The 18,500-nt window shown below is 38.2% G+C and overlaps 1 protein-coding gene and 1 non-coding gene across 2 annotated transcripts in view; one reads left to right on the top strand and one right to left on the bottom strand.

Moving 5' to 3' along the window:
* Window positions 1–18,500, top strand: part of HDAC8 (histone deacetylase 8) — a 171,792-nt gene that overhangs the window by 139,222 nt on the left and 14,070 nt on the right. Inside the window, exon 10 of the mRNA XM_049767414.1 lies at window positions 7,531–7,636. Within this exon, the coding sequence (XP_049623371.1) occupies window positions 7,531–7,636 (106 nt within the window). The remainder of the gene's footprint in view (window positions 1–7,530; window positions 7,637–18,500) is intronic.
* LOC126000271 (U6 spliceosomal RNA) lies at window positions 4,952–5,058 on the bottom strand. Its single transcript, XR_007492625.1, has one exon. It is a non-coding gene; the product is annotated as a U6 spliceosomal RNA (small nuclear RNA).

Genomic DNA, 18,500 nt, shown 5'->3' with positions numbered 1-18,500 from the left:
CAACTACAATCATGATTGTAATACATGTATTTTTTTTTTGGTTTTTGGGCCACACTCGGCGATGCTCAGGGGTTACTCCTGGCTGTCTGCTCAGAAATAGCTCCTGGCAGGCACGGGGGACCATATGGGACACCGGGATTTGAACCAACCACCTTTGGTCCTGGATCGGCTGCTTGCAAGGCAAACGCTGCTGTGCTATCTCTCCGGGCCCGTATTTTATTTTTTTAAAAACAATTTTTTACATCCATGTTCATTAGTGAGATTGGTCTATAGTTTTCTTTCTTGGTAGTTTCTAGGTCAGCTTTGGGAATGAGCATAATATTAGCTTCTTAGAAGGTATTAGGGAGAATTTCCGGCTTTTTCATGTTTTGGAAGAATCTACAAATTAGTGATTGTAACTCTTCTCTGAATGTTTGATAAAATTCACCTGTAAACCCCTCTGGTCCTGGACATTTATTCTTGGGAAGTTTCTTAGTTACTATTTCAATTTCCTTACTTGTGATTGGCCTACTTAGACCTTCTACTTCCTCATCATTCAGTATTGGGAAATGATATTTTTCCCAAAATCTGTCCATTTCTTCTAGGTTCTCTAGTTTGAGTACCATAATGTCTCATGATGTTTTGGATTTCTTGGCAGTTCTGTTATAATCTTTCCCCTTTCATTTCAGATTCAATTTATTTTAGTATTTTCCCTCTTTATTTTTTGTGATTCCTGCCAGTGGTTTGTCTATCTTGTTTGTTTGTTTGTTTGTTTTTCAGAAAACTAGCTCCTCACTTCACCAATATCTTGTATTGTTTTCTTTGTTTCTATATTGTTGATTTCTTCTGATTTTTATTTTTTTTCTTTTGCTTGTGTTTGGTTTCCTTTGCTTTAATATGTTTTTTTTGTTTTGTTTTGGTTTGGTTTGTTTTGGTTTGGTTTGGTTTGGTTTTTGGGCCACACCCGGCAGTGCTCAGGGGTTACTCCTGGCTGTCTGCTCAGAAATAGCTCCTGGCAGGCACGGGGGACCATATGGGACACCGGGATTTGAACCAACCACCTTTGGTCCTGGATCGGCTGCTTGCAAGACAAACACCGCTGTGCTATCTCTCCGGGCCCTAATATGTTTTTAATTTGACTTTTCTGCATGGTATTAAGAGAAGTCTAACTTCCCTTTTTTGCAACACAAGTTGATGAAAATGCTTTCCTTGCTCCACATTGTATTGTTTACCCTTGTATCAAAGATTAATTGATTGTATACCGATAGGTCAGTCTTAGAATACTCAAGTAATTCCACTGATCTGAGGGTCTATCTTAGTTCCAGTACCATGCTATTTAATGACTATGCTGTTGGGAAAAATTATGTCTCCATCTTTTAATCCACAGGTATTGCCTAACCTGTTTGTGAGCATTTATTGTTCCAAATGAATTTTAGGAGTATTTAATCCACTTCTTTGGAAAATGTCATGGGTATCCTTAGAGGAGCTGCTTTAAATCTGAACAATGCTTTGAGGAATATTGCCATTTTAATGATGTTAGTCCTCCCTATCTATGAGCAAGGTATATGTTTCCATTTCCTTGTGTCACCTTTTTTTTAAATCAGTGCTTTGTATTTTTCTTTGTATAGGTCTTTTACCTCTTTGGATTCTTTATTTTCTGAGGCGCAATTATGAATAGCATTGTTTTTTAATGTCTCTTTCTCTTTCATTATTTGTATAAAAAACACCATGGTTGGGCTGGAGAGATAGCATTTGCCTTGCATGCAGAAGGATGTTGGTTTGAATCCCGGCATTCCATATGGTCCCCCGAGCCAGCCAGGAGTGATTTCTGAGTGTAGAGCTAGGAGTAACCCCTAAGCATGACCAGGAGTGTCCCAAAAACAAACAAAAAAAAACTCACCATGATTATTGTGTTTTAATTTTGTAGCCTGGCACTTTATTATACAAATACATTGTTTCTAGAAGCTTTTTGGTAGAATCTTTAGGATTTTCTAAATATAGTATGTCATCTGCAAACAGGGAGAGCTTGACTTCTTCATCTTTGTCTGGGTGCCATTGATATCTTTTTCTTGCCTGATTGCTATCCAGTACTTTGTTGAATAGAAATGGTGAGAAGGTATATAACCTTGTCTTGTTCCAGATTTAAGAAAAGTTTGAAGAAAAGATTTAAGAAAGTTTTTCCCATACTATACATACAAATAAGATCCTATCTAATAAAGATTGGAACACACAAATCTTGTAGTGCAAAGGGACCTTACACCCTGAACATTGACAGAACGACCTGGCACAGGCCTCAGAAAAAAGGGCATTTTCCATTCAACCCTGAACCAGGGAAGCCATCCACGAAACATCCAGGATTGTCTATGGCATCACCTGGAAGCAATCCTCTACCATGGAAGACCCTACCACTGCTCAGACATCGACCTGCTCAAAAGAGACTTCCCTTAACACTGAGAAAACTTAACAACAACGACCTGCTTACAGGACAGGGCTCCCTGCATTGCCCTTTAATGATGAGGTGAAACAAGAGGACGCTCCACATCCTGACTTCAATGTAGGATATGCAGATTCCAGGATCTTTAATACAGAAACATGATACCAACAACAGACAGTGTGAAAAATAAAAGTGTGATGGTACTACAGACAATGTCTTGGATTGGATGATCTAACTTGCTTGGAGCCTAGAGTTGATCTTATGCCAGGAAACTTCAGGGGTAGGGTCTCTTTGTATTTAGGCCAAGGTTATTCCTTTCCATGCCCCTCATATTTTGGTGTGCCTATGCAAACAACAATTGCCACTCTAACACCGTTTTTACTGTGCTCCTTTGACTCTAATCCTTAAAAAATCCACTTAAAATTTGAGGTTAACTTAAGCTAATATGCATGTACATGGAAATGTAAAAAATACTATGCCTCTAATGTTTAAGGAGCACATAAGTTTTATGACTTTAGATTGCCTTGTGTGCTGTTAAGAAATATTATAATGTGTTACAATCGGGGACTTGCGGGACAAAGTAATTGTACATGGATTCTGTTTTATTTATCTTAATGTTCTTTGGCTGAAAGTTCAAAGTTAAGATATCAGCAAGGGGACTTCTTCTGAGAATTATGTTATGGGTGATTGTCTTTCCACTGTAACTTTACCTTGTCCTCTTTCTTTGCATCTTTGTTCTCATAATTAAAAATAAAAAAATTTAAAAAAAAACAGTTTTTCCCATTTAGTACAATATTTGCCATGGTTTTGAGGTAAATGGCCTTGACTATATTGAAGAAATGTCCTTTCATTCCCGTAATGTTGAGAGTTTTTATCATAAACAAGCACTAGACCTTATAAAATGCTTTGTCTGCATCTATTTATGTGATCATACGGTTTTTATTTTCTTTTTGTTGATATGGTGTATTACATTAACTGACCTAGTTTTATTAAACCATCCTTGTATCTGTGGAATGAATCCAACTTATCATAGTGTATGATCTTCATGATGAATTTTTGGATTCTGTTTGCTAGTGTTTTGTTTATGATATTTGCATCTGTGTTCATCAAAGATATTGGCCTAGATTTCCCTTTTTTGTGACATCTCTGCTTTATACGGTATCATGGTGATGATAACTTCATAGAAACTCTTTGGGAGTTTTTCTCTTTCTTCAGTTGTCTGGAAGAGCCTGAAAGAGATGGCCAATAGGTCCTCTAAATGTTTGAAATTAGTTAATCTATCTGGGTCTGGACTTTTGATTTTAAGAAGCTTTTTAATAAGTCTGTTCATGTATTCCAGATCATCTTGGTTCAAACTTGAGAGGTTATAAGAGTCCAAGAATTTTGCATTCTTCCAGGTTCTCTTGTTTTGTGGCATAATGACTCAAAGTAATTTCTGATTACCCTTTCAATATCTGCAGTATCTGAAGTAACCCACATTTAACATTTCTAATTCGGTATGTTAAGTTTCTGTCACTTTTCTTTTTGTGCCTTGAAGGGGGGTAGCGATCTTTGGGTTTTTTTCTATAGTTTTCTTTTTCTTTTTTCTTTTTTTTTTTTCTTTTTTTTGGTTTTTGGGTCACACCCGGCATGCTCAGGGGTTACTCCTGGCTCTACGCTCAGAAATCACTCCTGGCAGGCTCAGGGGATCATATGGGATGCTAGGATTCGAACCACCAACCCTCTGCATGAAAGGCAAATGCCTTACCTTCACGCTCTCTCTCCGCACCCCCCCCTTTTTCTATAGTTTTCATCATTGTGACTAGTATGTGTCTTGGGTGCTTTTGAGCTCTTTTATTTGATATGCTTTGGGAATCCAAGATGTGGTTGCATGCAGTCTGTAGTTTTGGAATATCTTAACAACGATGTCCTTGATTTTTCATCAGAGTTGTTCCTGGGTCTTTGGGACCTCAAAGATTCTTATGTTATGTCTACTGAGTTTATTCCAGATTTCTATGTTTGTCTGCTTGCTTTCTTTGAGGATGTTTTTCCAGCTTTTTCTGTTATATGGAGATAATATGCATCTCATCTTTTACTTCACTAATTTTGTTCTCAGTGACTGTTACTCTACCAAGTAACAGTAAGGCTTTCCAGTAAGGCTTTCTGATAAAGTTTTCATTTCACCTACCATGTTCGTCAGCCCTGATATTTCCATTTGAAGTTTTCTCATTTCTACTCTCATAGCCTCTTGAGTCTTGGGCTGTCCATTCCATCATTTCTTTAAATTTTGAACATTTTGAACATCCTTAACATTTCCTCTCTAAAGTCCTGATCAACGATGTGATATAAGTGGGTGCTGTTGATTGCGTCTCCATAACTAGCATCTTTAGTCACAAGGTGTGAGTTTCTGAATAGTTATCACATTGTGAACTTTATTTTATGGTACTGTTATTATGTGTTGTAGTACAGCTCCTTGACTTGAAGAAATGTACACAAAAGACAAGCAGCTATATTTCTTTTCATGTACCTTGGGTTCAATTACAACTGACATGTTTTTTTTTAAATATGGAACACTTCATGAATTTGCATGTCATTCTTGCGGAGGGGCCATGCTAATCTTCTCTGTATCATTCCAATCTTAGTATATGTGCTGCCGAGGCGAGCACCCAACTAACATGTTTTAAATACAAACTCTGGCTACCACCTATGGCTGCTCCCACTTGTCACACACACCGCAGCTGCATTTAAACTGGGGCACTTTTTTCCCCAACTCCACTCACAACTGACAGTTGAGTCTGCGTTCATGCACCTCAATTTCAACTGGCAATTTTTAAAATGCAAACTCTGGCCACTGCCTACAGCTGCTCCTGCTGGTCTTTTATTTCTTTTTCTTTCTGTTTTCTTTCTTTTTTCTTTCCATTTTTTACAGTAACTTTGTTTTCACTTATCTATTATCACTGTTTGCTTCTGGTAGGCCCATGTGACCATATAGGCACAGGGGTCCTCAAACTTTTTAAAACAGCGGGCCAGTTCACTGTCTTTCAGACTGTTGGAGGGCCAGATTATAGTAAAAACAAAAATTATGAACAAATTTCTATGCACACTGCATATATCTTATTTAGAAGTGAAGAAACAAAATGGGAATAAATACAATATGTGGCCCGCGGGCCGTAGTTTGAAGACCCCTGATAGGGTATCAGGAATCAAACTCAGTTAAGCCCTTTCCAATAGCTTCTCCATTTTCCAACTTTGTCTGTGCATCTTTACTACTCAGTATTTTCATTCATGAAAATGTTGAAGAACTTTTTCTTCTATTCTATACTTATACACCATTTGAATCCTGTTAACTGCTCATCTGAAATTTTCCCAAAGATCAATATTAGAAACCAAAAAAATTGTTGTGGTTGAGATTAAGCAAACTCCCTCCTTTTTTGAAATCTTTTTTGTTTACTTCAGGGCTTTTGAGTACATGGAAAACTCAAAATTCATCCTCATTCAAGATGGACATTTTTAAGAAAATCCAATTTTAATTATCTATATTACACATACAACACCTATTTTATGCAGATGATAAATCATAGCCACAATATTATTATTTTCATCATTGTTTTTAATACTCAGCACTTAATAGTATTTAGTGATCAGAAACTGTACACCAGAGCACTCTTCCAAGTGCTTGACACAAATTAACTCACCTAATGTCACAACACCATAAATTATGTTCTCTATATGATACCTGTTATATAAATAAAAATACCAAGGCAGAGAACAGTTCAGTAGCTTGCACAAGGTCATAAAATTGATAAATGGCAAAGACCTAGCACTTAACACATATGACTCTGGAAATCTCTCTTCAATCACAATGTTTATTGCTTCATAGCATAATATAAAGCTCACTGGACTAAAAACACTTGTTTAATTTCACTTTTGCTACTTTAGCAATGTTATTATAAGCAATGTATTCCACTTGTTCAGTGCCCCACATATGAGAAGAAATTTTTATTGTAGTGTAGCCAGTACTTAATAGACTTCTCATTATGGATCCCTTCCAAATTTGTTTTCATCCTGTGGGCCCTTGTCCCTTGAGAATTTCCAAAGATCACAAGGAGTCCTCTAGTGGCCTAGAAATTGAATTCCAAAAATTTTATTTTGAATCCCTGAATTAAAAACAAATAAATCCTACTACAGAAATATAAAAGCAAAAATGGAGAAATTAAGTTAATTAGACATTCCTGGCTCAAGGAATTCAAGGCAAGAAAAGTAACAGGTGTCCTCTTGTTGATGAATAATGAAGAGTTGAAGGTTAATGTGTGTTGCCTTTGAAGAGCTTATCATCTAGTATGAGAGATCCAATCCTTGTTTGAAAATTTCTATTATATGCTGAATGTGCATTAGTTCCTCTGAGGACCAGAGGAGGTCTTTCCTATCTATAGAGCCCTACAGCAGCAGACACAATAACCTATAAATGATATACTTGTGAGCCCTATGTATTTGTTAAAAAAGCGCCATTAAAGAGGTTCCACAGAATAGTAAAGGGGTTGGTAGAGAATTAGAGACAGCTTTGTGAAGGATGTGAGTTCCTGGGGGCGGAAGTTATATTTTGTTTTGTTTTGTTTTTCACAAGCACCAGAGATTTGGGAAGGGTCCCAAAAAGAGCTATGGTAAAGATCTAAAGAGGAGGACAAAGTACATATGATTTAGAAAAGCACAAAATAGGCTTGAGAACGGGATTTGCTGAGGCAGGATTAAGTGAGGCAGGTAAGTGAGGAGAAAGTAAAATAATTTCACAGTGAACTGTCACTGTAGGTTCCAGATAAGGGGCCATGCTTCTGCTGCATCATTCTGCCCTACCACCAGAAACCCCCTTAACTTATCACTTATGGCAGGTTTCTTTTTTTTGGGGGGGTCACACCCAGCAGCACTCAGGGCTCTGTGCTCAGAAATCGCCCCTAGCAGGCACATGGGGACCATATGGGATGCCAGGATTTGAACCACTATCCTTCTGCATGAAAGGCAAATGCCTTACCTCCATGCTATCTCTCCAGCCCCGGCAGGTTTCTTTTGATCTGTTTTATGTTGTTTAATTTAGAAGATTTTTGTTGTCTCATTTGTTTTTTGACCTTTCCCTTTACTTACAGTTTTTCACAGCATATGGTCCTGATTATGTGCTAGAAATCACACCAAGCTGTCGGCCAGACCGCAATGAGCCCCACCAAATCCAGCAAATCCTTAATTACATCAAAGGTGAGCATTCCTTCTCAAGTCCTGCCCTCTTCATTCCACCTAGCATGTAGTGGCCCATCACTGGAGACTTTGCTACATGCCATTTGTCTTGGGGAGGTTCATGATTTCACTCACTTAAAAGAGACATATCTTCTTAGACTCAAAAATTATCATTGGAATTCCACAGTGGCTATTGACTGGATTGGAGTTGTCATTTGGCCAACTAATGTCACCTTCAGGAGGACAAAAGTTTCCATTTTGGCACCTCCACTGAGAAACAAGACCTAAAGCATACTCTGGAATTCTTTTCCTTTACAAAGGATGATAGTAAAAGCCCCAGGAGGAGGAGGAAATATCACATCATTTCAAAGTTGGCAAGGGCTTGGTGGCAGAGAACTATCAGTTCCTGTGTGGCTTTTTGTACTAGAATATCCCAGAGAGTATAAACCAACAACAAATTATGAGGTCCTGGAAGCAGTTTTCCATTATCACACTAATGTCAGCTACTAAGATAAGGCTGCTGCCATATCCTTTTCTTCCCAAGAGCAGGCCTAGAATATTCTTGCCTCTAGAGAGCAAAACGCCACCCATCAGCTTCCTTCTTACTTGAAACACTACTGACTCTATTTGCAATGTTATCTATGGCTCACTAGTAGTGCCCTCCCAATCTTAGCTTTATAACTCACCTCATTTTGTCTACCCCTGCACCCAAAAAAGTGGTTTTGGCAACCATTTTCCTGTTTAATTGAATGTCTTTGTATGTGTACATAGTTGGGGGCATTGTAATTATTTGCACCTAAGAGATCAGGGTATCATTGCTCACCCTAGAAAGTGAAATCTCTGTTTATTTGTGTAATGACCACACTAAGATGATTTTTACCTTTTATTCACTCCTGAAAATATAATGCACCATGAAAGGGAGGCTTATTCTGTGACAGAGTCAATTGGAAGAAACCCGTATGTCCTGGGCTGGGGTAAGGGGTAGTCTCAACAAGGATTGGATTCAGCACTATTTTCAAGCAGAACCCAGCTGATGCCAACAACAGAGTCTACATCCAAGGCATCTTTGACCAAAGTTAATGTTTTAAGCTTTTGTTGTTGTTGCTGTTGTTGTTGTTGTTGTTGTTGTTGCTACACACCTGGCTCTGTTCAGCTCAGAGAACAAAATGGGATACTGAATATTTAACCAGGTTGGCTGCATGCAAGGCAAAAATCCTACCCACTGTGGTATTGCTCCAGCCCAATTTTTAAAACTTTTAAATCATATGGCTATAGTTATGCAGAGCAATGATTATTTCCTCTCTGAATTATCACCTAGCCCTCAGTCTTATCTTTACCCTGTCATTTCAAACATTTCTATCTGGCCTCTCAATGATTAATAACCTAAATGTCCTCACTGCCTAACCAAATTTTTCTCCCTGCCCAACTCTTAAAGGCCTTTAAAAATATTGTTCCTGGTCCTTTTCTGGTATTTCATACCCATTTAACAATGACTCCTCCCCCATTTCACACCCAGAATGTTTTTCCTTTTTCCTTGGAGATTGTTCCTGGACCAACTTCTCTTCTTTAGCCCTGCCATTTCCACAACCCAGTCTCTAAATTCTGATAAAACCTAAACAAAGCAATAAAAACAGAGAAACCAAGCAAGCCTGTAAAACTTCTTTCTTATATATGGGCACCTCCATATGTACAGATATCTGCCTGTTTTCATGCTTTCCTTACCATGCCTATATGCATATCTTCAGAGAATGCGGCATCTTATTATTAAGGAAGTAAAAAATGGCACTCCTGAGAAGACATAAGGAAGGTAGAGAGCTAAGCAAACAAAAAACCCACTCACCTCCAAATATAATTAATCATACAGAGACTTGAGACTAAAATAATTAGATGAAGGTTGTTTAAAAAAAAAGAAAAAATCTTCAAGGATACCTAAGTTATATAGAATTCATGGTTTTTTACAAAATCCTAAATTGTTAAAGAAATCTTAAATCAACACAAAGAAATGAAACTGATATAAAATGTATGCCTCAGAATCTAGATCCTCAGAAATATGATATATACAAGAAGGAAAACTAACATTTTATCTACAAGAGAATCAGGAATTTTAGTCATCATAAAGCTCAGTATGAGTCACTGGGGCAAGATAGCCCTAGAGATGCTGATTCAATATCAACTTCATTTTCAAAGAACTCTAGATAAATAGCATAGTGCTCTGGGAGATTAATTGGGATGGAGAGAAGGCTGGATCCGACACTCCATGAACCTGATTAGAAGAGTTATAAAACCTAAAGAGAAGGCCCAGAATAATGCAGTCTTTACTTCATTTCTATTTGAGGTTGTCAAAGACAGGAGAACCTACATAGGCAATATATATGTAGTCATATATACAGCACAGATAGACCCATGTTTATATACTTCTAAAGCGAGCTTTTCATTAGAAAGAATTTTCTAGCAACTGGAGCTATTCAAAGTATGTTCAAGAAAGAATGTTCAGAGAATGATTAGTATGCTTAGAAAGAAATGGGTCTTTGTTGCTGGATATATATAAGTAGACAACTTTTTTGTCATACTAGAGATAAGCCCCTGCATTGGATCAGTCTGTTGTTAAAATACCTTCTCATCCATGCTGTTCTAATATGCTGTATGTTAAATTGAAAAAAATAGATAAATGATGAGAATAATATGATAGAGTACAGGGGTTGGTACATGAGTCATATATGGCAGAGGGGAGCAGCGCGGTAAGTCTTTCTATGGGAGAAAATTGATGAAGGAGAAAAAGAAACTAAGAGTGGGTGGAGAGAACCCAGAGGGCAACACAAAATAAGGTAATTATAAAATACAGGGAATGTTCAGATTTAGCAATCCCTTTCTTATTGAGAGTTTTGTGTGCTAGTCATATGGATAAGCTGGATGCACAGGTCTAGACACAAAAGAGAAATGCAGCTAAACTGAGATGGAAATGGGGTTAGAAAGAAGGCCAAATTTGCTATAAAGGGCCAGGCTAACCTGCCATACTGAGATCATGTCCCTCCAGCCTTGTGACACATGCTGCCATCAGATACTGTTGCCATGACAATGGTCAGTGTGGAAAGACTGCTGAATTGTAGGCGTTCTGAAGGTTTTCCTGAGCCAGCCTATAAGACTGATATTTGTTCTCACATATAAAACCTCAGATATGGTGGCCATTTCTCACCAGGTCTTCCTCTCTTCTCCCTTTTCCAGTCCATTAAAAGCATGGACAGGGAAAGGCACAAATTTATTTGGGGAAGTGGGATGACAACAGGGCAATAAGGGTGTGGATGTAATCAGCTCCTAACTTAAGAGTGAAGTTTAGCCAGCAAGACTTCTTCAGTTTGTTCAGCCTTTGATCTTGGAGCTATTGGAGTCTTTTTTTTTTCCTTTGTTTTACCACATTACTTAGAAGCAAAAAGGATGGAATTTTGAGTCTATTGTAAAACAATCTTGAAGAGGTTCCTCTTACAGAACTACATTCTCTGTGCCACAGGCTGCCTGAGGGACATGCAAATGTAGGCTCCACTTACCCCCTCTTTACTGCCTCTTGGCTCTCCAGTATGGGAAAAAGACAAAATAAACCAAGCCCATGGAGAGTTTATTCAAAATGTTCACGGTACCCAGAGAAAAGTTATGTTTTACTCTCATAATTTATTCTTGTCATGTCAGTGAATCTGAAAGTATATGGTGTTGTTTACTAGGAATTATAGGTTAGAGAGAAGGTAGCTCAGCTGAGTTCTTGATCACAACAGTAAAAAGCATCCCCTCCCCAGCCTCCTAAGCTCAAACTCATTTGTCTTTCCTCTCTCTGCTTGACATGCTCTAGTAGAACAAGCTTGCAGTTCTGAGTTGAAATAGTGCTAAAGGGCACAGCCCCAGTCATGGCTAACTTCCCAAGTTCTCTGGTTCTCTCTGAATAGGGAAAGCGAGATTGGTTTATTTTTGTTTTTTTAATGATCAACTTAAAAAAACTTTATTTAAACCACTGTGATTTACAAACTTATTATAGTTGGGTTTTGACATAAAATGTTGCAAGACCATCACCAGTGTCAACCTCCCTCCACCAATGTTCCCAGAAAGCATCCTATGTCAACCTGCCAGCCTAATAGTCTCATTTTTAATTTTGATCATTAAAGTTTGGGTCTAATGATTTCATTAGACTTCATTCATTAGATTTCATTTGACTCTGGCTTAGATATTTATTTCTATCCTTTCACAATACCACCAATGCACTTGATGCCCCTTGGCCCCTGTCCCCTATTATTTCATATTTGTATTTCTCCTCCACTTAGTATCTTTCCTTCTCCTCACTATACTCTAGGATCTCTAGTGTTCTTGATAGCCCCCATTTAAATCATTTCATTTCTTCATGCAGTTATTCTAAATATTACATATAAGTTATATCACCCTGTGTTTATCCTCCTTCTGGCTCACTTCATTTAACACAGTATATTCCAGTTCCATCCATGTTGCAGCAAGTTGCATTACTGCATCACTTCTTACAGTTATGTAGTATTCCATTGTGTGTGTATATATATATATATATAAATACACACATTGATATATATATACACACACATTGATGTATATATATACCTATATATACACACACATCTTATGATTGACTCATCTCTTGTTGTACATCTAGGTGATCAACTTTTTTCTAAATTACTCTATTTAAACAGTGTACTTACAAGGTTGTACAGAAAAGAGTTGATTTTTTTCACATTTACAAAGATATTCACAATGGAGCCTTAGTCAAACTATGTACAAGACTCTTCTGCAGTGTATATTTCCCGCAACCAATGCACCAATGTTCCCTGATTCCTTCCTGCCCTCTCCCTGCTTTTAAATGCTTTTAAAGCATTTTCTCCTCTCTCATTCTTTTTTTTTTTTTTTTTTTTTTTTTTTTTGGTTTTTGGGCCACACCCGGGAATGCTCAGGGGTTACTCCTGGCTATGTGCTCAGAAGTTGCTCCTGGCTTGGGGGACCATATGGGACACCGGGGGATCGAACCGCGGTCCGTCCAAGGTTAGCGCAGGCAAGGCAGGCACCTTACCTTTAGCGCCACCGCCCGGCCCCCCCTCTCTCATTCTTTCTCTCCTTTTTTTCTTTTAGACACTGGTATGCAGTATTGTTACTGCCTATCACATTTTCTTTTTTCAGTACCCAGTTCTTGTCCAGAGTGATGATTTTGGTTTTTGGGTCACACCCGTCAGTGCTCAGGGGTTACGCCTGGCTTCACACTCAGAAATCACTCCTGGCAGGCTCGGGGGACCATATGGGATGCCGGGATTTGAACCGATGACCTTCTGCTTGAAAGGCAAATGCCTTACCTCCATGCTCTCTCACCGGCCCCCAGAGTGATGATTTTGAACTATTGTTGTCATCTTGGTTCCTTCTCTGCTCTAACTGCATTCCCTCACTATTTGTGGCAAGATTCCTACCATGGACTGATCATACTGGCCCTCAACTCTTATCTATGGATATCATTAACATGCTATCTCATTTTTATATCCCACAAATAAGTGTGATTGTTCTATATTTATCCTTCTCCCTCTGACTCATTTCATTCAGCATAATATTCTCCACATCCATCCACGTATAATCAAATTTCATGACTTTCTTCCTAACAGCTGTGTGGTATTTCATTGTGTAGATGTACTACAGTTTCTTTAGACACTCATCTATTCTCTGGCACTTGGGTTGTTTCAGTTTCTGGCTATTGTAAATAATGCTGCAATGGGGGCCGGAGAGATAGGACAACGGTGTTTGCCTTGCAAACTGCCGATCCAGGACCTAAGGTGGTTGGTTCAAATCCCGGCATCCCATATGGTCCACCGTGCCTGCCAGGAGCTATTTCTGAGCAGACAGCCAGGAGTGACCCCTGAGCAATGCCGGGTGTGGCCCAAAAACTAATAATAATAATAATAATAATAATAATAATAATAATAATAATGCAATGAGCATATGAATGTAAAGGCCTATTCTCACTGTGCTTTTCAGCTCCTATAATATATTCCTAGGAATAGTACTGCTGGATATGAAAGCTCAATTTCTAGTTTCTTTTGAGGAATATACATATTGTTTCCAAAAAGGCTGAACCATTTAATATACCCACCAGCAGTGAGTGAGAGTTTCTTTTTCCCCAAATCCATGCCAGCATTGGTTGTTCTCCTTTTTGATCTGTTCCAGTCTCTGTGGTGTTAGATGATATCTCATTGTTGTTTTTATTTATGTATCCCTGATTATTAGTTATGTAGATCATTTATATGTTCCTTTTTGGCCATCTGTATTCATTCTTTGAGGAAATTTTTGTTCATTTTCCCCTTTTTTTGATGGGCTTAGATTATTTTTCTTGCTAAGCTCTATAAGTACCTGGTATATCTTAGATATTAACCTCGTATGAGACTGAAATTGGGGGAATAGTTTCTTTTATTCCATGGATGGTCTTTATATCCTAGTCACAGTTTCCTTTGAGGTGCAGAAGCTTCTTAGTTTAATGTATCCCCATTTGGTTTGTTGTTGTTGTTTTGTTTTGTTTTTTTTTGTTTGGCCAGTGGTATTTCATCTTTAGAGATACCTTTAGTTTCAGTATCATAGAATATTCTGCCTATATTTTCCTCTAGGTACCGTATAGTATCAAGTCTGATATCAAGGTCTTTAATCCAGTTTGATTTCTTTCATGCACAGCATTAAAGAAAAGTCCGAGTTCACTGTTTTGCTTATAGTTGACCAGTTTTCCCAACATCACTTGTTGAAGAGGCTTTCCTTGCTCCACTTTGTATCTCTTGCTATTTATCAAAGGTTAATTGCCCATTTGAGGGTTACCCATCTGAGGGTTGGTCTCAAAATATTCAATTCTACTTAAATGATCTAAGAATCTTTATAGTAAAGTGGCAGGCTACAAAGCAAAAACACAATAATCCATGAGGTTCTTATATACAAATAATGAAAGAGGTATATAAATTTCCATTCACAATTTTGCCTCAGAAAATCAAGTACTTTGGAATCAACTTAATCAAGGAGATGAAAGACCTATACAAATAAAACTACAAAGCGCTGCTTTAAGAATAAAAGAAGGCAGAAGGAAATGGATATATATGTATATATATATATATATATATATATATACACATACTAATGGATTAGGAGGATTAACACCATTAAAATGGCAATACTTCCCAAAGTATTTTATAGAACTAATGCAATTCCTAAATGACATTTTTTAAAGAAATAGATCAAACACTCCTGAAATTCATATGGAACAATAGATAGCTCATGCAGTCCTTGTGAAAAAGAAGATGGGAGGCATAACTTTCCCAAAATTCAAACTGTACTATAAATCAGTACTCATTAATAGAACATGTACTGAGATTGGTTTCTAGTCCTTGGTACTGATAACAAGTTGAATTAAGTAATGGTTGGGGCAAATGAGAGGCAGGACAGAGCTTCATATTGCAACTCAGACACAATTTTGGGATGTGTTGGGGTGAGACATGCCTAAATGAGTCAATGTTGAAGTTGTAACTGGAGATTTCCACACTTGCTCTGAGTTCACAGCCTGTACCCCAGTCTTGTCTTAAATAGGAAAATAAGACAGTGAAACTCTTTGGGAATGAGGGAGAAGGAACAAGAGACAAGGAGAAAAACCTTTTGCATATATGCCTTCTCTAACCCCTTAATGAAGGAAGTGAAGTGTAGCAGCTTTTGTGGTGGTTGGAACTAGAGTTAGCCAACAACCTGATGTATATGTGGGGAAAGACTATGCCAGTGACAACATAAATAAAATAACATAAATTGACCACTTCATCATAAAATGCAATGATAACTTCATAAAATAAACCATAATAATAATAACAAATATAATAAATCATAAAATAAACACCAGTAACATCATAAAATAAAATAACATAAATTGACCATTTCTGCATGTGATAGTGTAGCAGATAACATGCTTGCCTTGGACACAACCAACCCATGTTCATTCCCAGCACCACGTATATTTCCCCCAAGCCTCACCAGGAGTGAAACCTTACTACAGAGCCAGCAGTAATCCCTGATAATGGTCACAAACCAAAAATTATAAAAAATGGTAACTACTACTTATCTAAAAGATGAGAAAAACAGTCAGAGAGGATAACTGATTTGACCAAGAACATCCTTATTCATTCATTCATCAATTAATTACAAAGTGCCCTCTGGCTAATGAATGATGGAACAGAACTTTGAACACAGGCCTGTCTGAACTGGGGCTTTGGAGTCAAGCTGTTTGGCCTTTCTGGTGCCCCTCTTTTCCATAGTGTTACTCTGTTGAATCTCTCAATCAATCCCCATCTGCTTTTCCATTTCCCCTTGGAAAACCTTTCTCATACTGCACTGCACCCAGCTTCTTCCATAAAAGCCATGGCTGAGGAATAAACCCATGAACAATATATGTGGTTTAGCCTTGACTGATGAAAGACATGTATGATCCTTATTGGCATATAAAGTATGTAAAAAGGGGCTGGAGGGATAGCACAGCAGTAAGGCATTTGCCTTGCACACGGCCAACACAGTATAGACCTCAGTTTGAATCCTGGCATCCCATATGGTACCCTGAGCCTGCCAGGAGCAATTTCTGAGCACAGAGCCAGGGGTAATTCCTGAGCGCCACCGGTTATGACCCAAAAACAAAAACAAACAAAAATAAAATAAAATACATAAAAATGGGAGCCATTCTAATTTATAGATTTAAATATAGCATGTGAAGTGGTATTGAGATAGATCAATGTGATATTAAGAAAGTGAGCCTATAGAAATATGGAGTTGAACAGTACCATGATAGAGAAGAAAAGCTGAGAGATTTTTAGGAAGGGTATATCTATAGCACTTGGAAACATTTCATTAATAGAGAGTCAGGAGAAATGAACCAATAAAGATGACTAAAGTGTTCTTCCTAAATGCCAAGTGAATGGAGTGCTATTAAGAAACAGAAAGATAAAAAAGAAACAGGAAGATACTTTTACAGAATCGAAGATACAGAAAGTACTGACAGAACTTAAGAAAAAATATCTGGGGCCGGGCAGTGGCGCTAAAGGTAAGGTGCGCCTGCCTTGCCTGCGGTAGCCTTGGACGGACCGCGGTTCGATCCCCCGGTGTCCCATATGGTCCCCCAAGCCAGGAGCAACTTCTGAGCGCATAGCCAGGAGTAACCCCTGAGCGTTACCGGGTGTGGCCCAAAAACCAAAAAAAAAAAAAAGAAAAAATATCTAACACCATCAAAAAAATGGGAAGAATAAATAAACACTTTCTCAAAAAAGAAATACAAATGACCAAAAATACAAATGACATGAAAAAATGCTTCACATCACTAATCAGCAGGGAGGTGCAAATCAAACAACAATGAGGTGCTATCTCATGCCACAGAGACTGGCACACATCACAAAGAAGAAAAAAAAAGAATAATCAGTGCTGGCGGGGATGTGGGGAGAAAGGAACTCTCATTCACTGCTGGTGGGAATGCTGTTTAATTCATCCTTTTGAGTTCCCATATGATCCAGATATACCACTCCTAGGGTATATCCTAGGGACAAAAAAAAGCAATACAAAAATGCTTTCCTCATACCTTTATTTATTGCAGTGCTATTTACAATAGCCAGATTCTGGAAACAACCAAGAGGCCCTTCAACAGATGAATGGCTAAAGAAACTGTGATATATACACACAATGGAATATTATGCAGCCATCAGGAAAAATGAAGTCATGAAATTTTTCTGTACATGCATGGACTATTATGCTGAGTGAAATAAGTCAGAGATAGAGAGATAGATACAGAATAGTCTCATTTATGGGTTTTAAAAAAAATAAAAGACATTATTATAATAATATCCAGAAACAACAGAGATGAGGGCTGGAAAGACTGGCTTACAATATGAAGTTCACCACAAAGAGTGGTGAGTGTGGTTAAAGAAATAACTCTACTAACAACTATCAAGACAATGTTAATAATTGAGAAAAATAGAATGCCTGTCTGGAATACAGACAAGGAGTGGAGGAGGATGAAGTTGCGGGGCATTGGTGGTAGGAATGTTTCATTGGTGAAGGGGTGTCCTTTTTATGACTGAAACCCAAGTACAAACATGTTTGTAATCATGGTGATTAAATTAAGATATTTTTTTAAGAAAAAGAAAGCATTTGACAAGGTTCATGATAAAGATTTTCAATAAGGTGGGTATTCAGAACCTTTCCTAAAAATAATCATTGCCATTTACCACAAGCCTGTGGCAAACATTATACTTAATGGAGAAGAAATAATAGCCATTTCTCTAATATCTGGCACAAGACAAGTTTGACTCTCTCGCCATTTCTATTCAATAAAGTGCTGGATGTACTTGCAAAAGCAATTAGGCAAGATAAAGATATCAAGAGTATCCAGTTAAGGGCAGACATTTTGAGGCTTCTTCTGGCTTGCTTCAACCTGGGAACTCTGATCTTCTCTGGCATTAATCCCCTGAGAATGAGCCTCAGCTGAGGTGTGTCTTTCCGGCCCTGAGTTGCAGATAAAGCTGACTATACTGGGCCCCATAAGCTCAGCAGACATTTTGAGGCTTCCCCCGGCTTTCTTCAACCTGGGAACTTTGGTCTTCTCTGGCATTCATCCCCTGATGGCTTGCCTTGGCTGAGGTGAGTCTTTACGGGCCAGAGTTGCAGATAAAGCTGACTCTGATGAGCCCCTTAGGCTTGGCAGACATTTTGAGGCTTCCTCCGCTTGCTTCAACCTAGAAACTTTGATCTTCTCTGGCATTAATCCCGTGAGGGCGTTCCTTGGCTGAGGTGTGTCTTTCCGGGCCAGAGTTGCAAGTAAAGCTGACTCTGCTGGGCCCCTTAAGCT

The sequence above is a fragment of the Suncus etruscus genome, chromosome X (assembly GCF_024139225.1).
Source record: "Suncus etruscus isolate mSunEtr1 chromosome X, mSunEtr1.pri.cur, whole genome shotgun sequence".
In the NCBI taxonomy this organism is placed as follows: domain Eukaryota; kingdom Metazoa; phylum Chordata; class Mammalia; order Eulipotyphla; family Soricidae; genus Suncus; species Suncus etruscus.
Note: the sequence above shows the minus strand (reverse complement) of the source record. Positions and strands in the feature narration are given on the sequence as shown.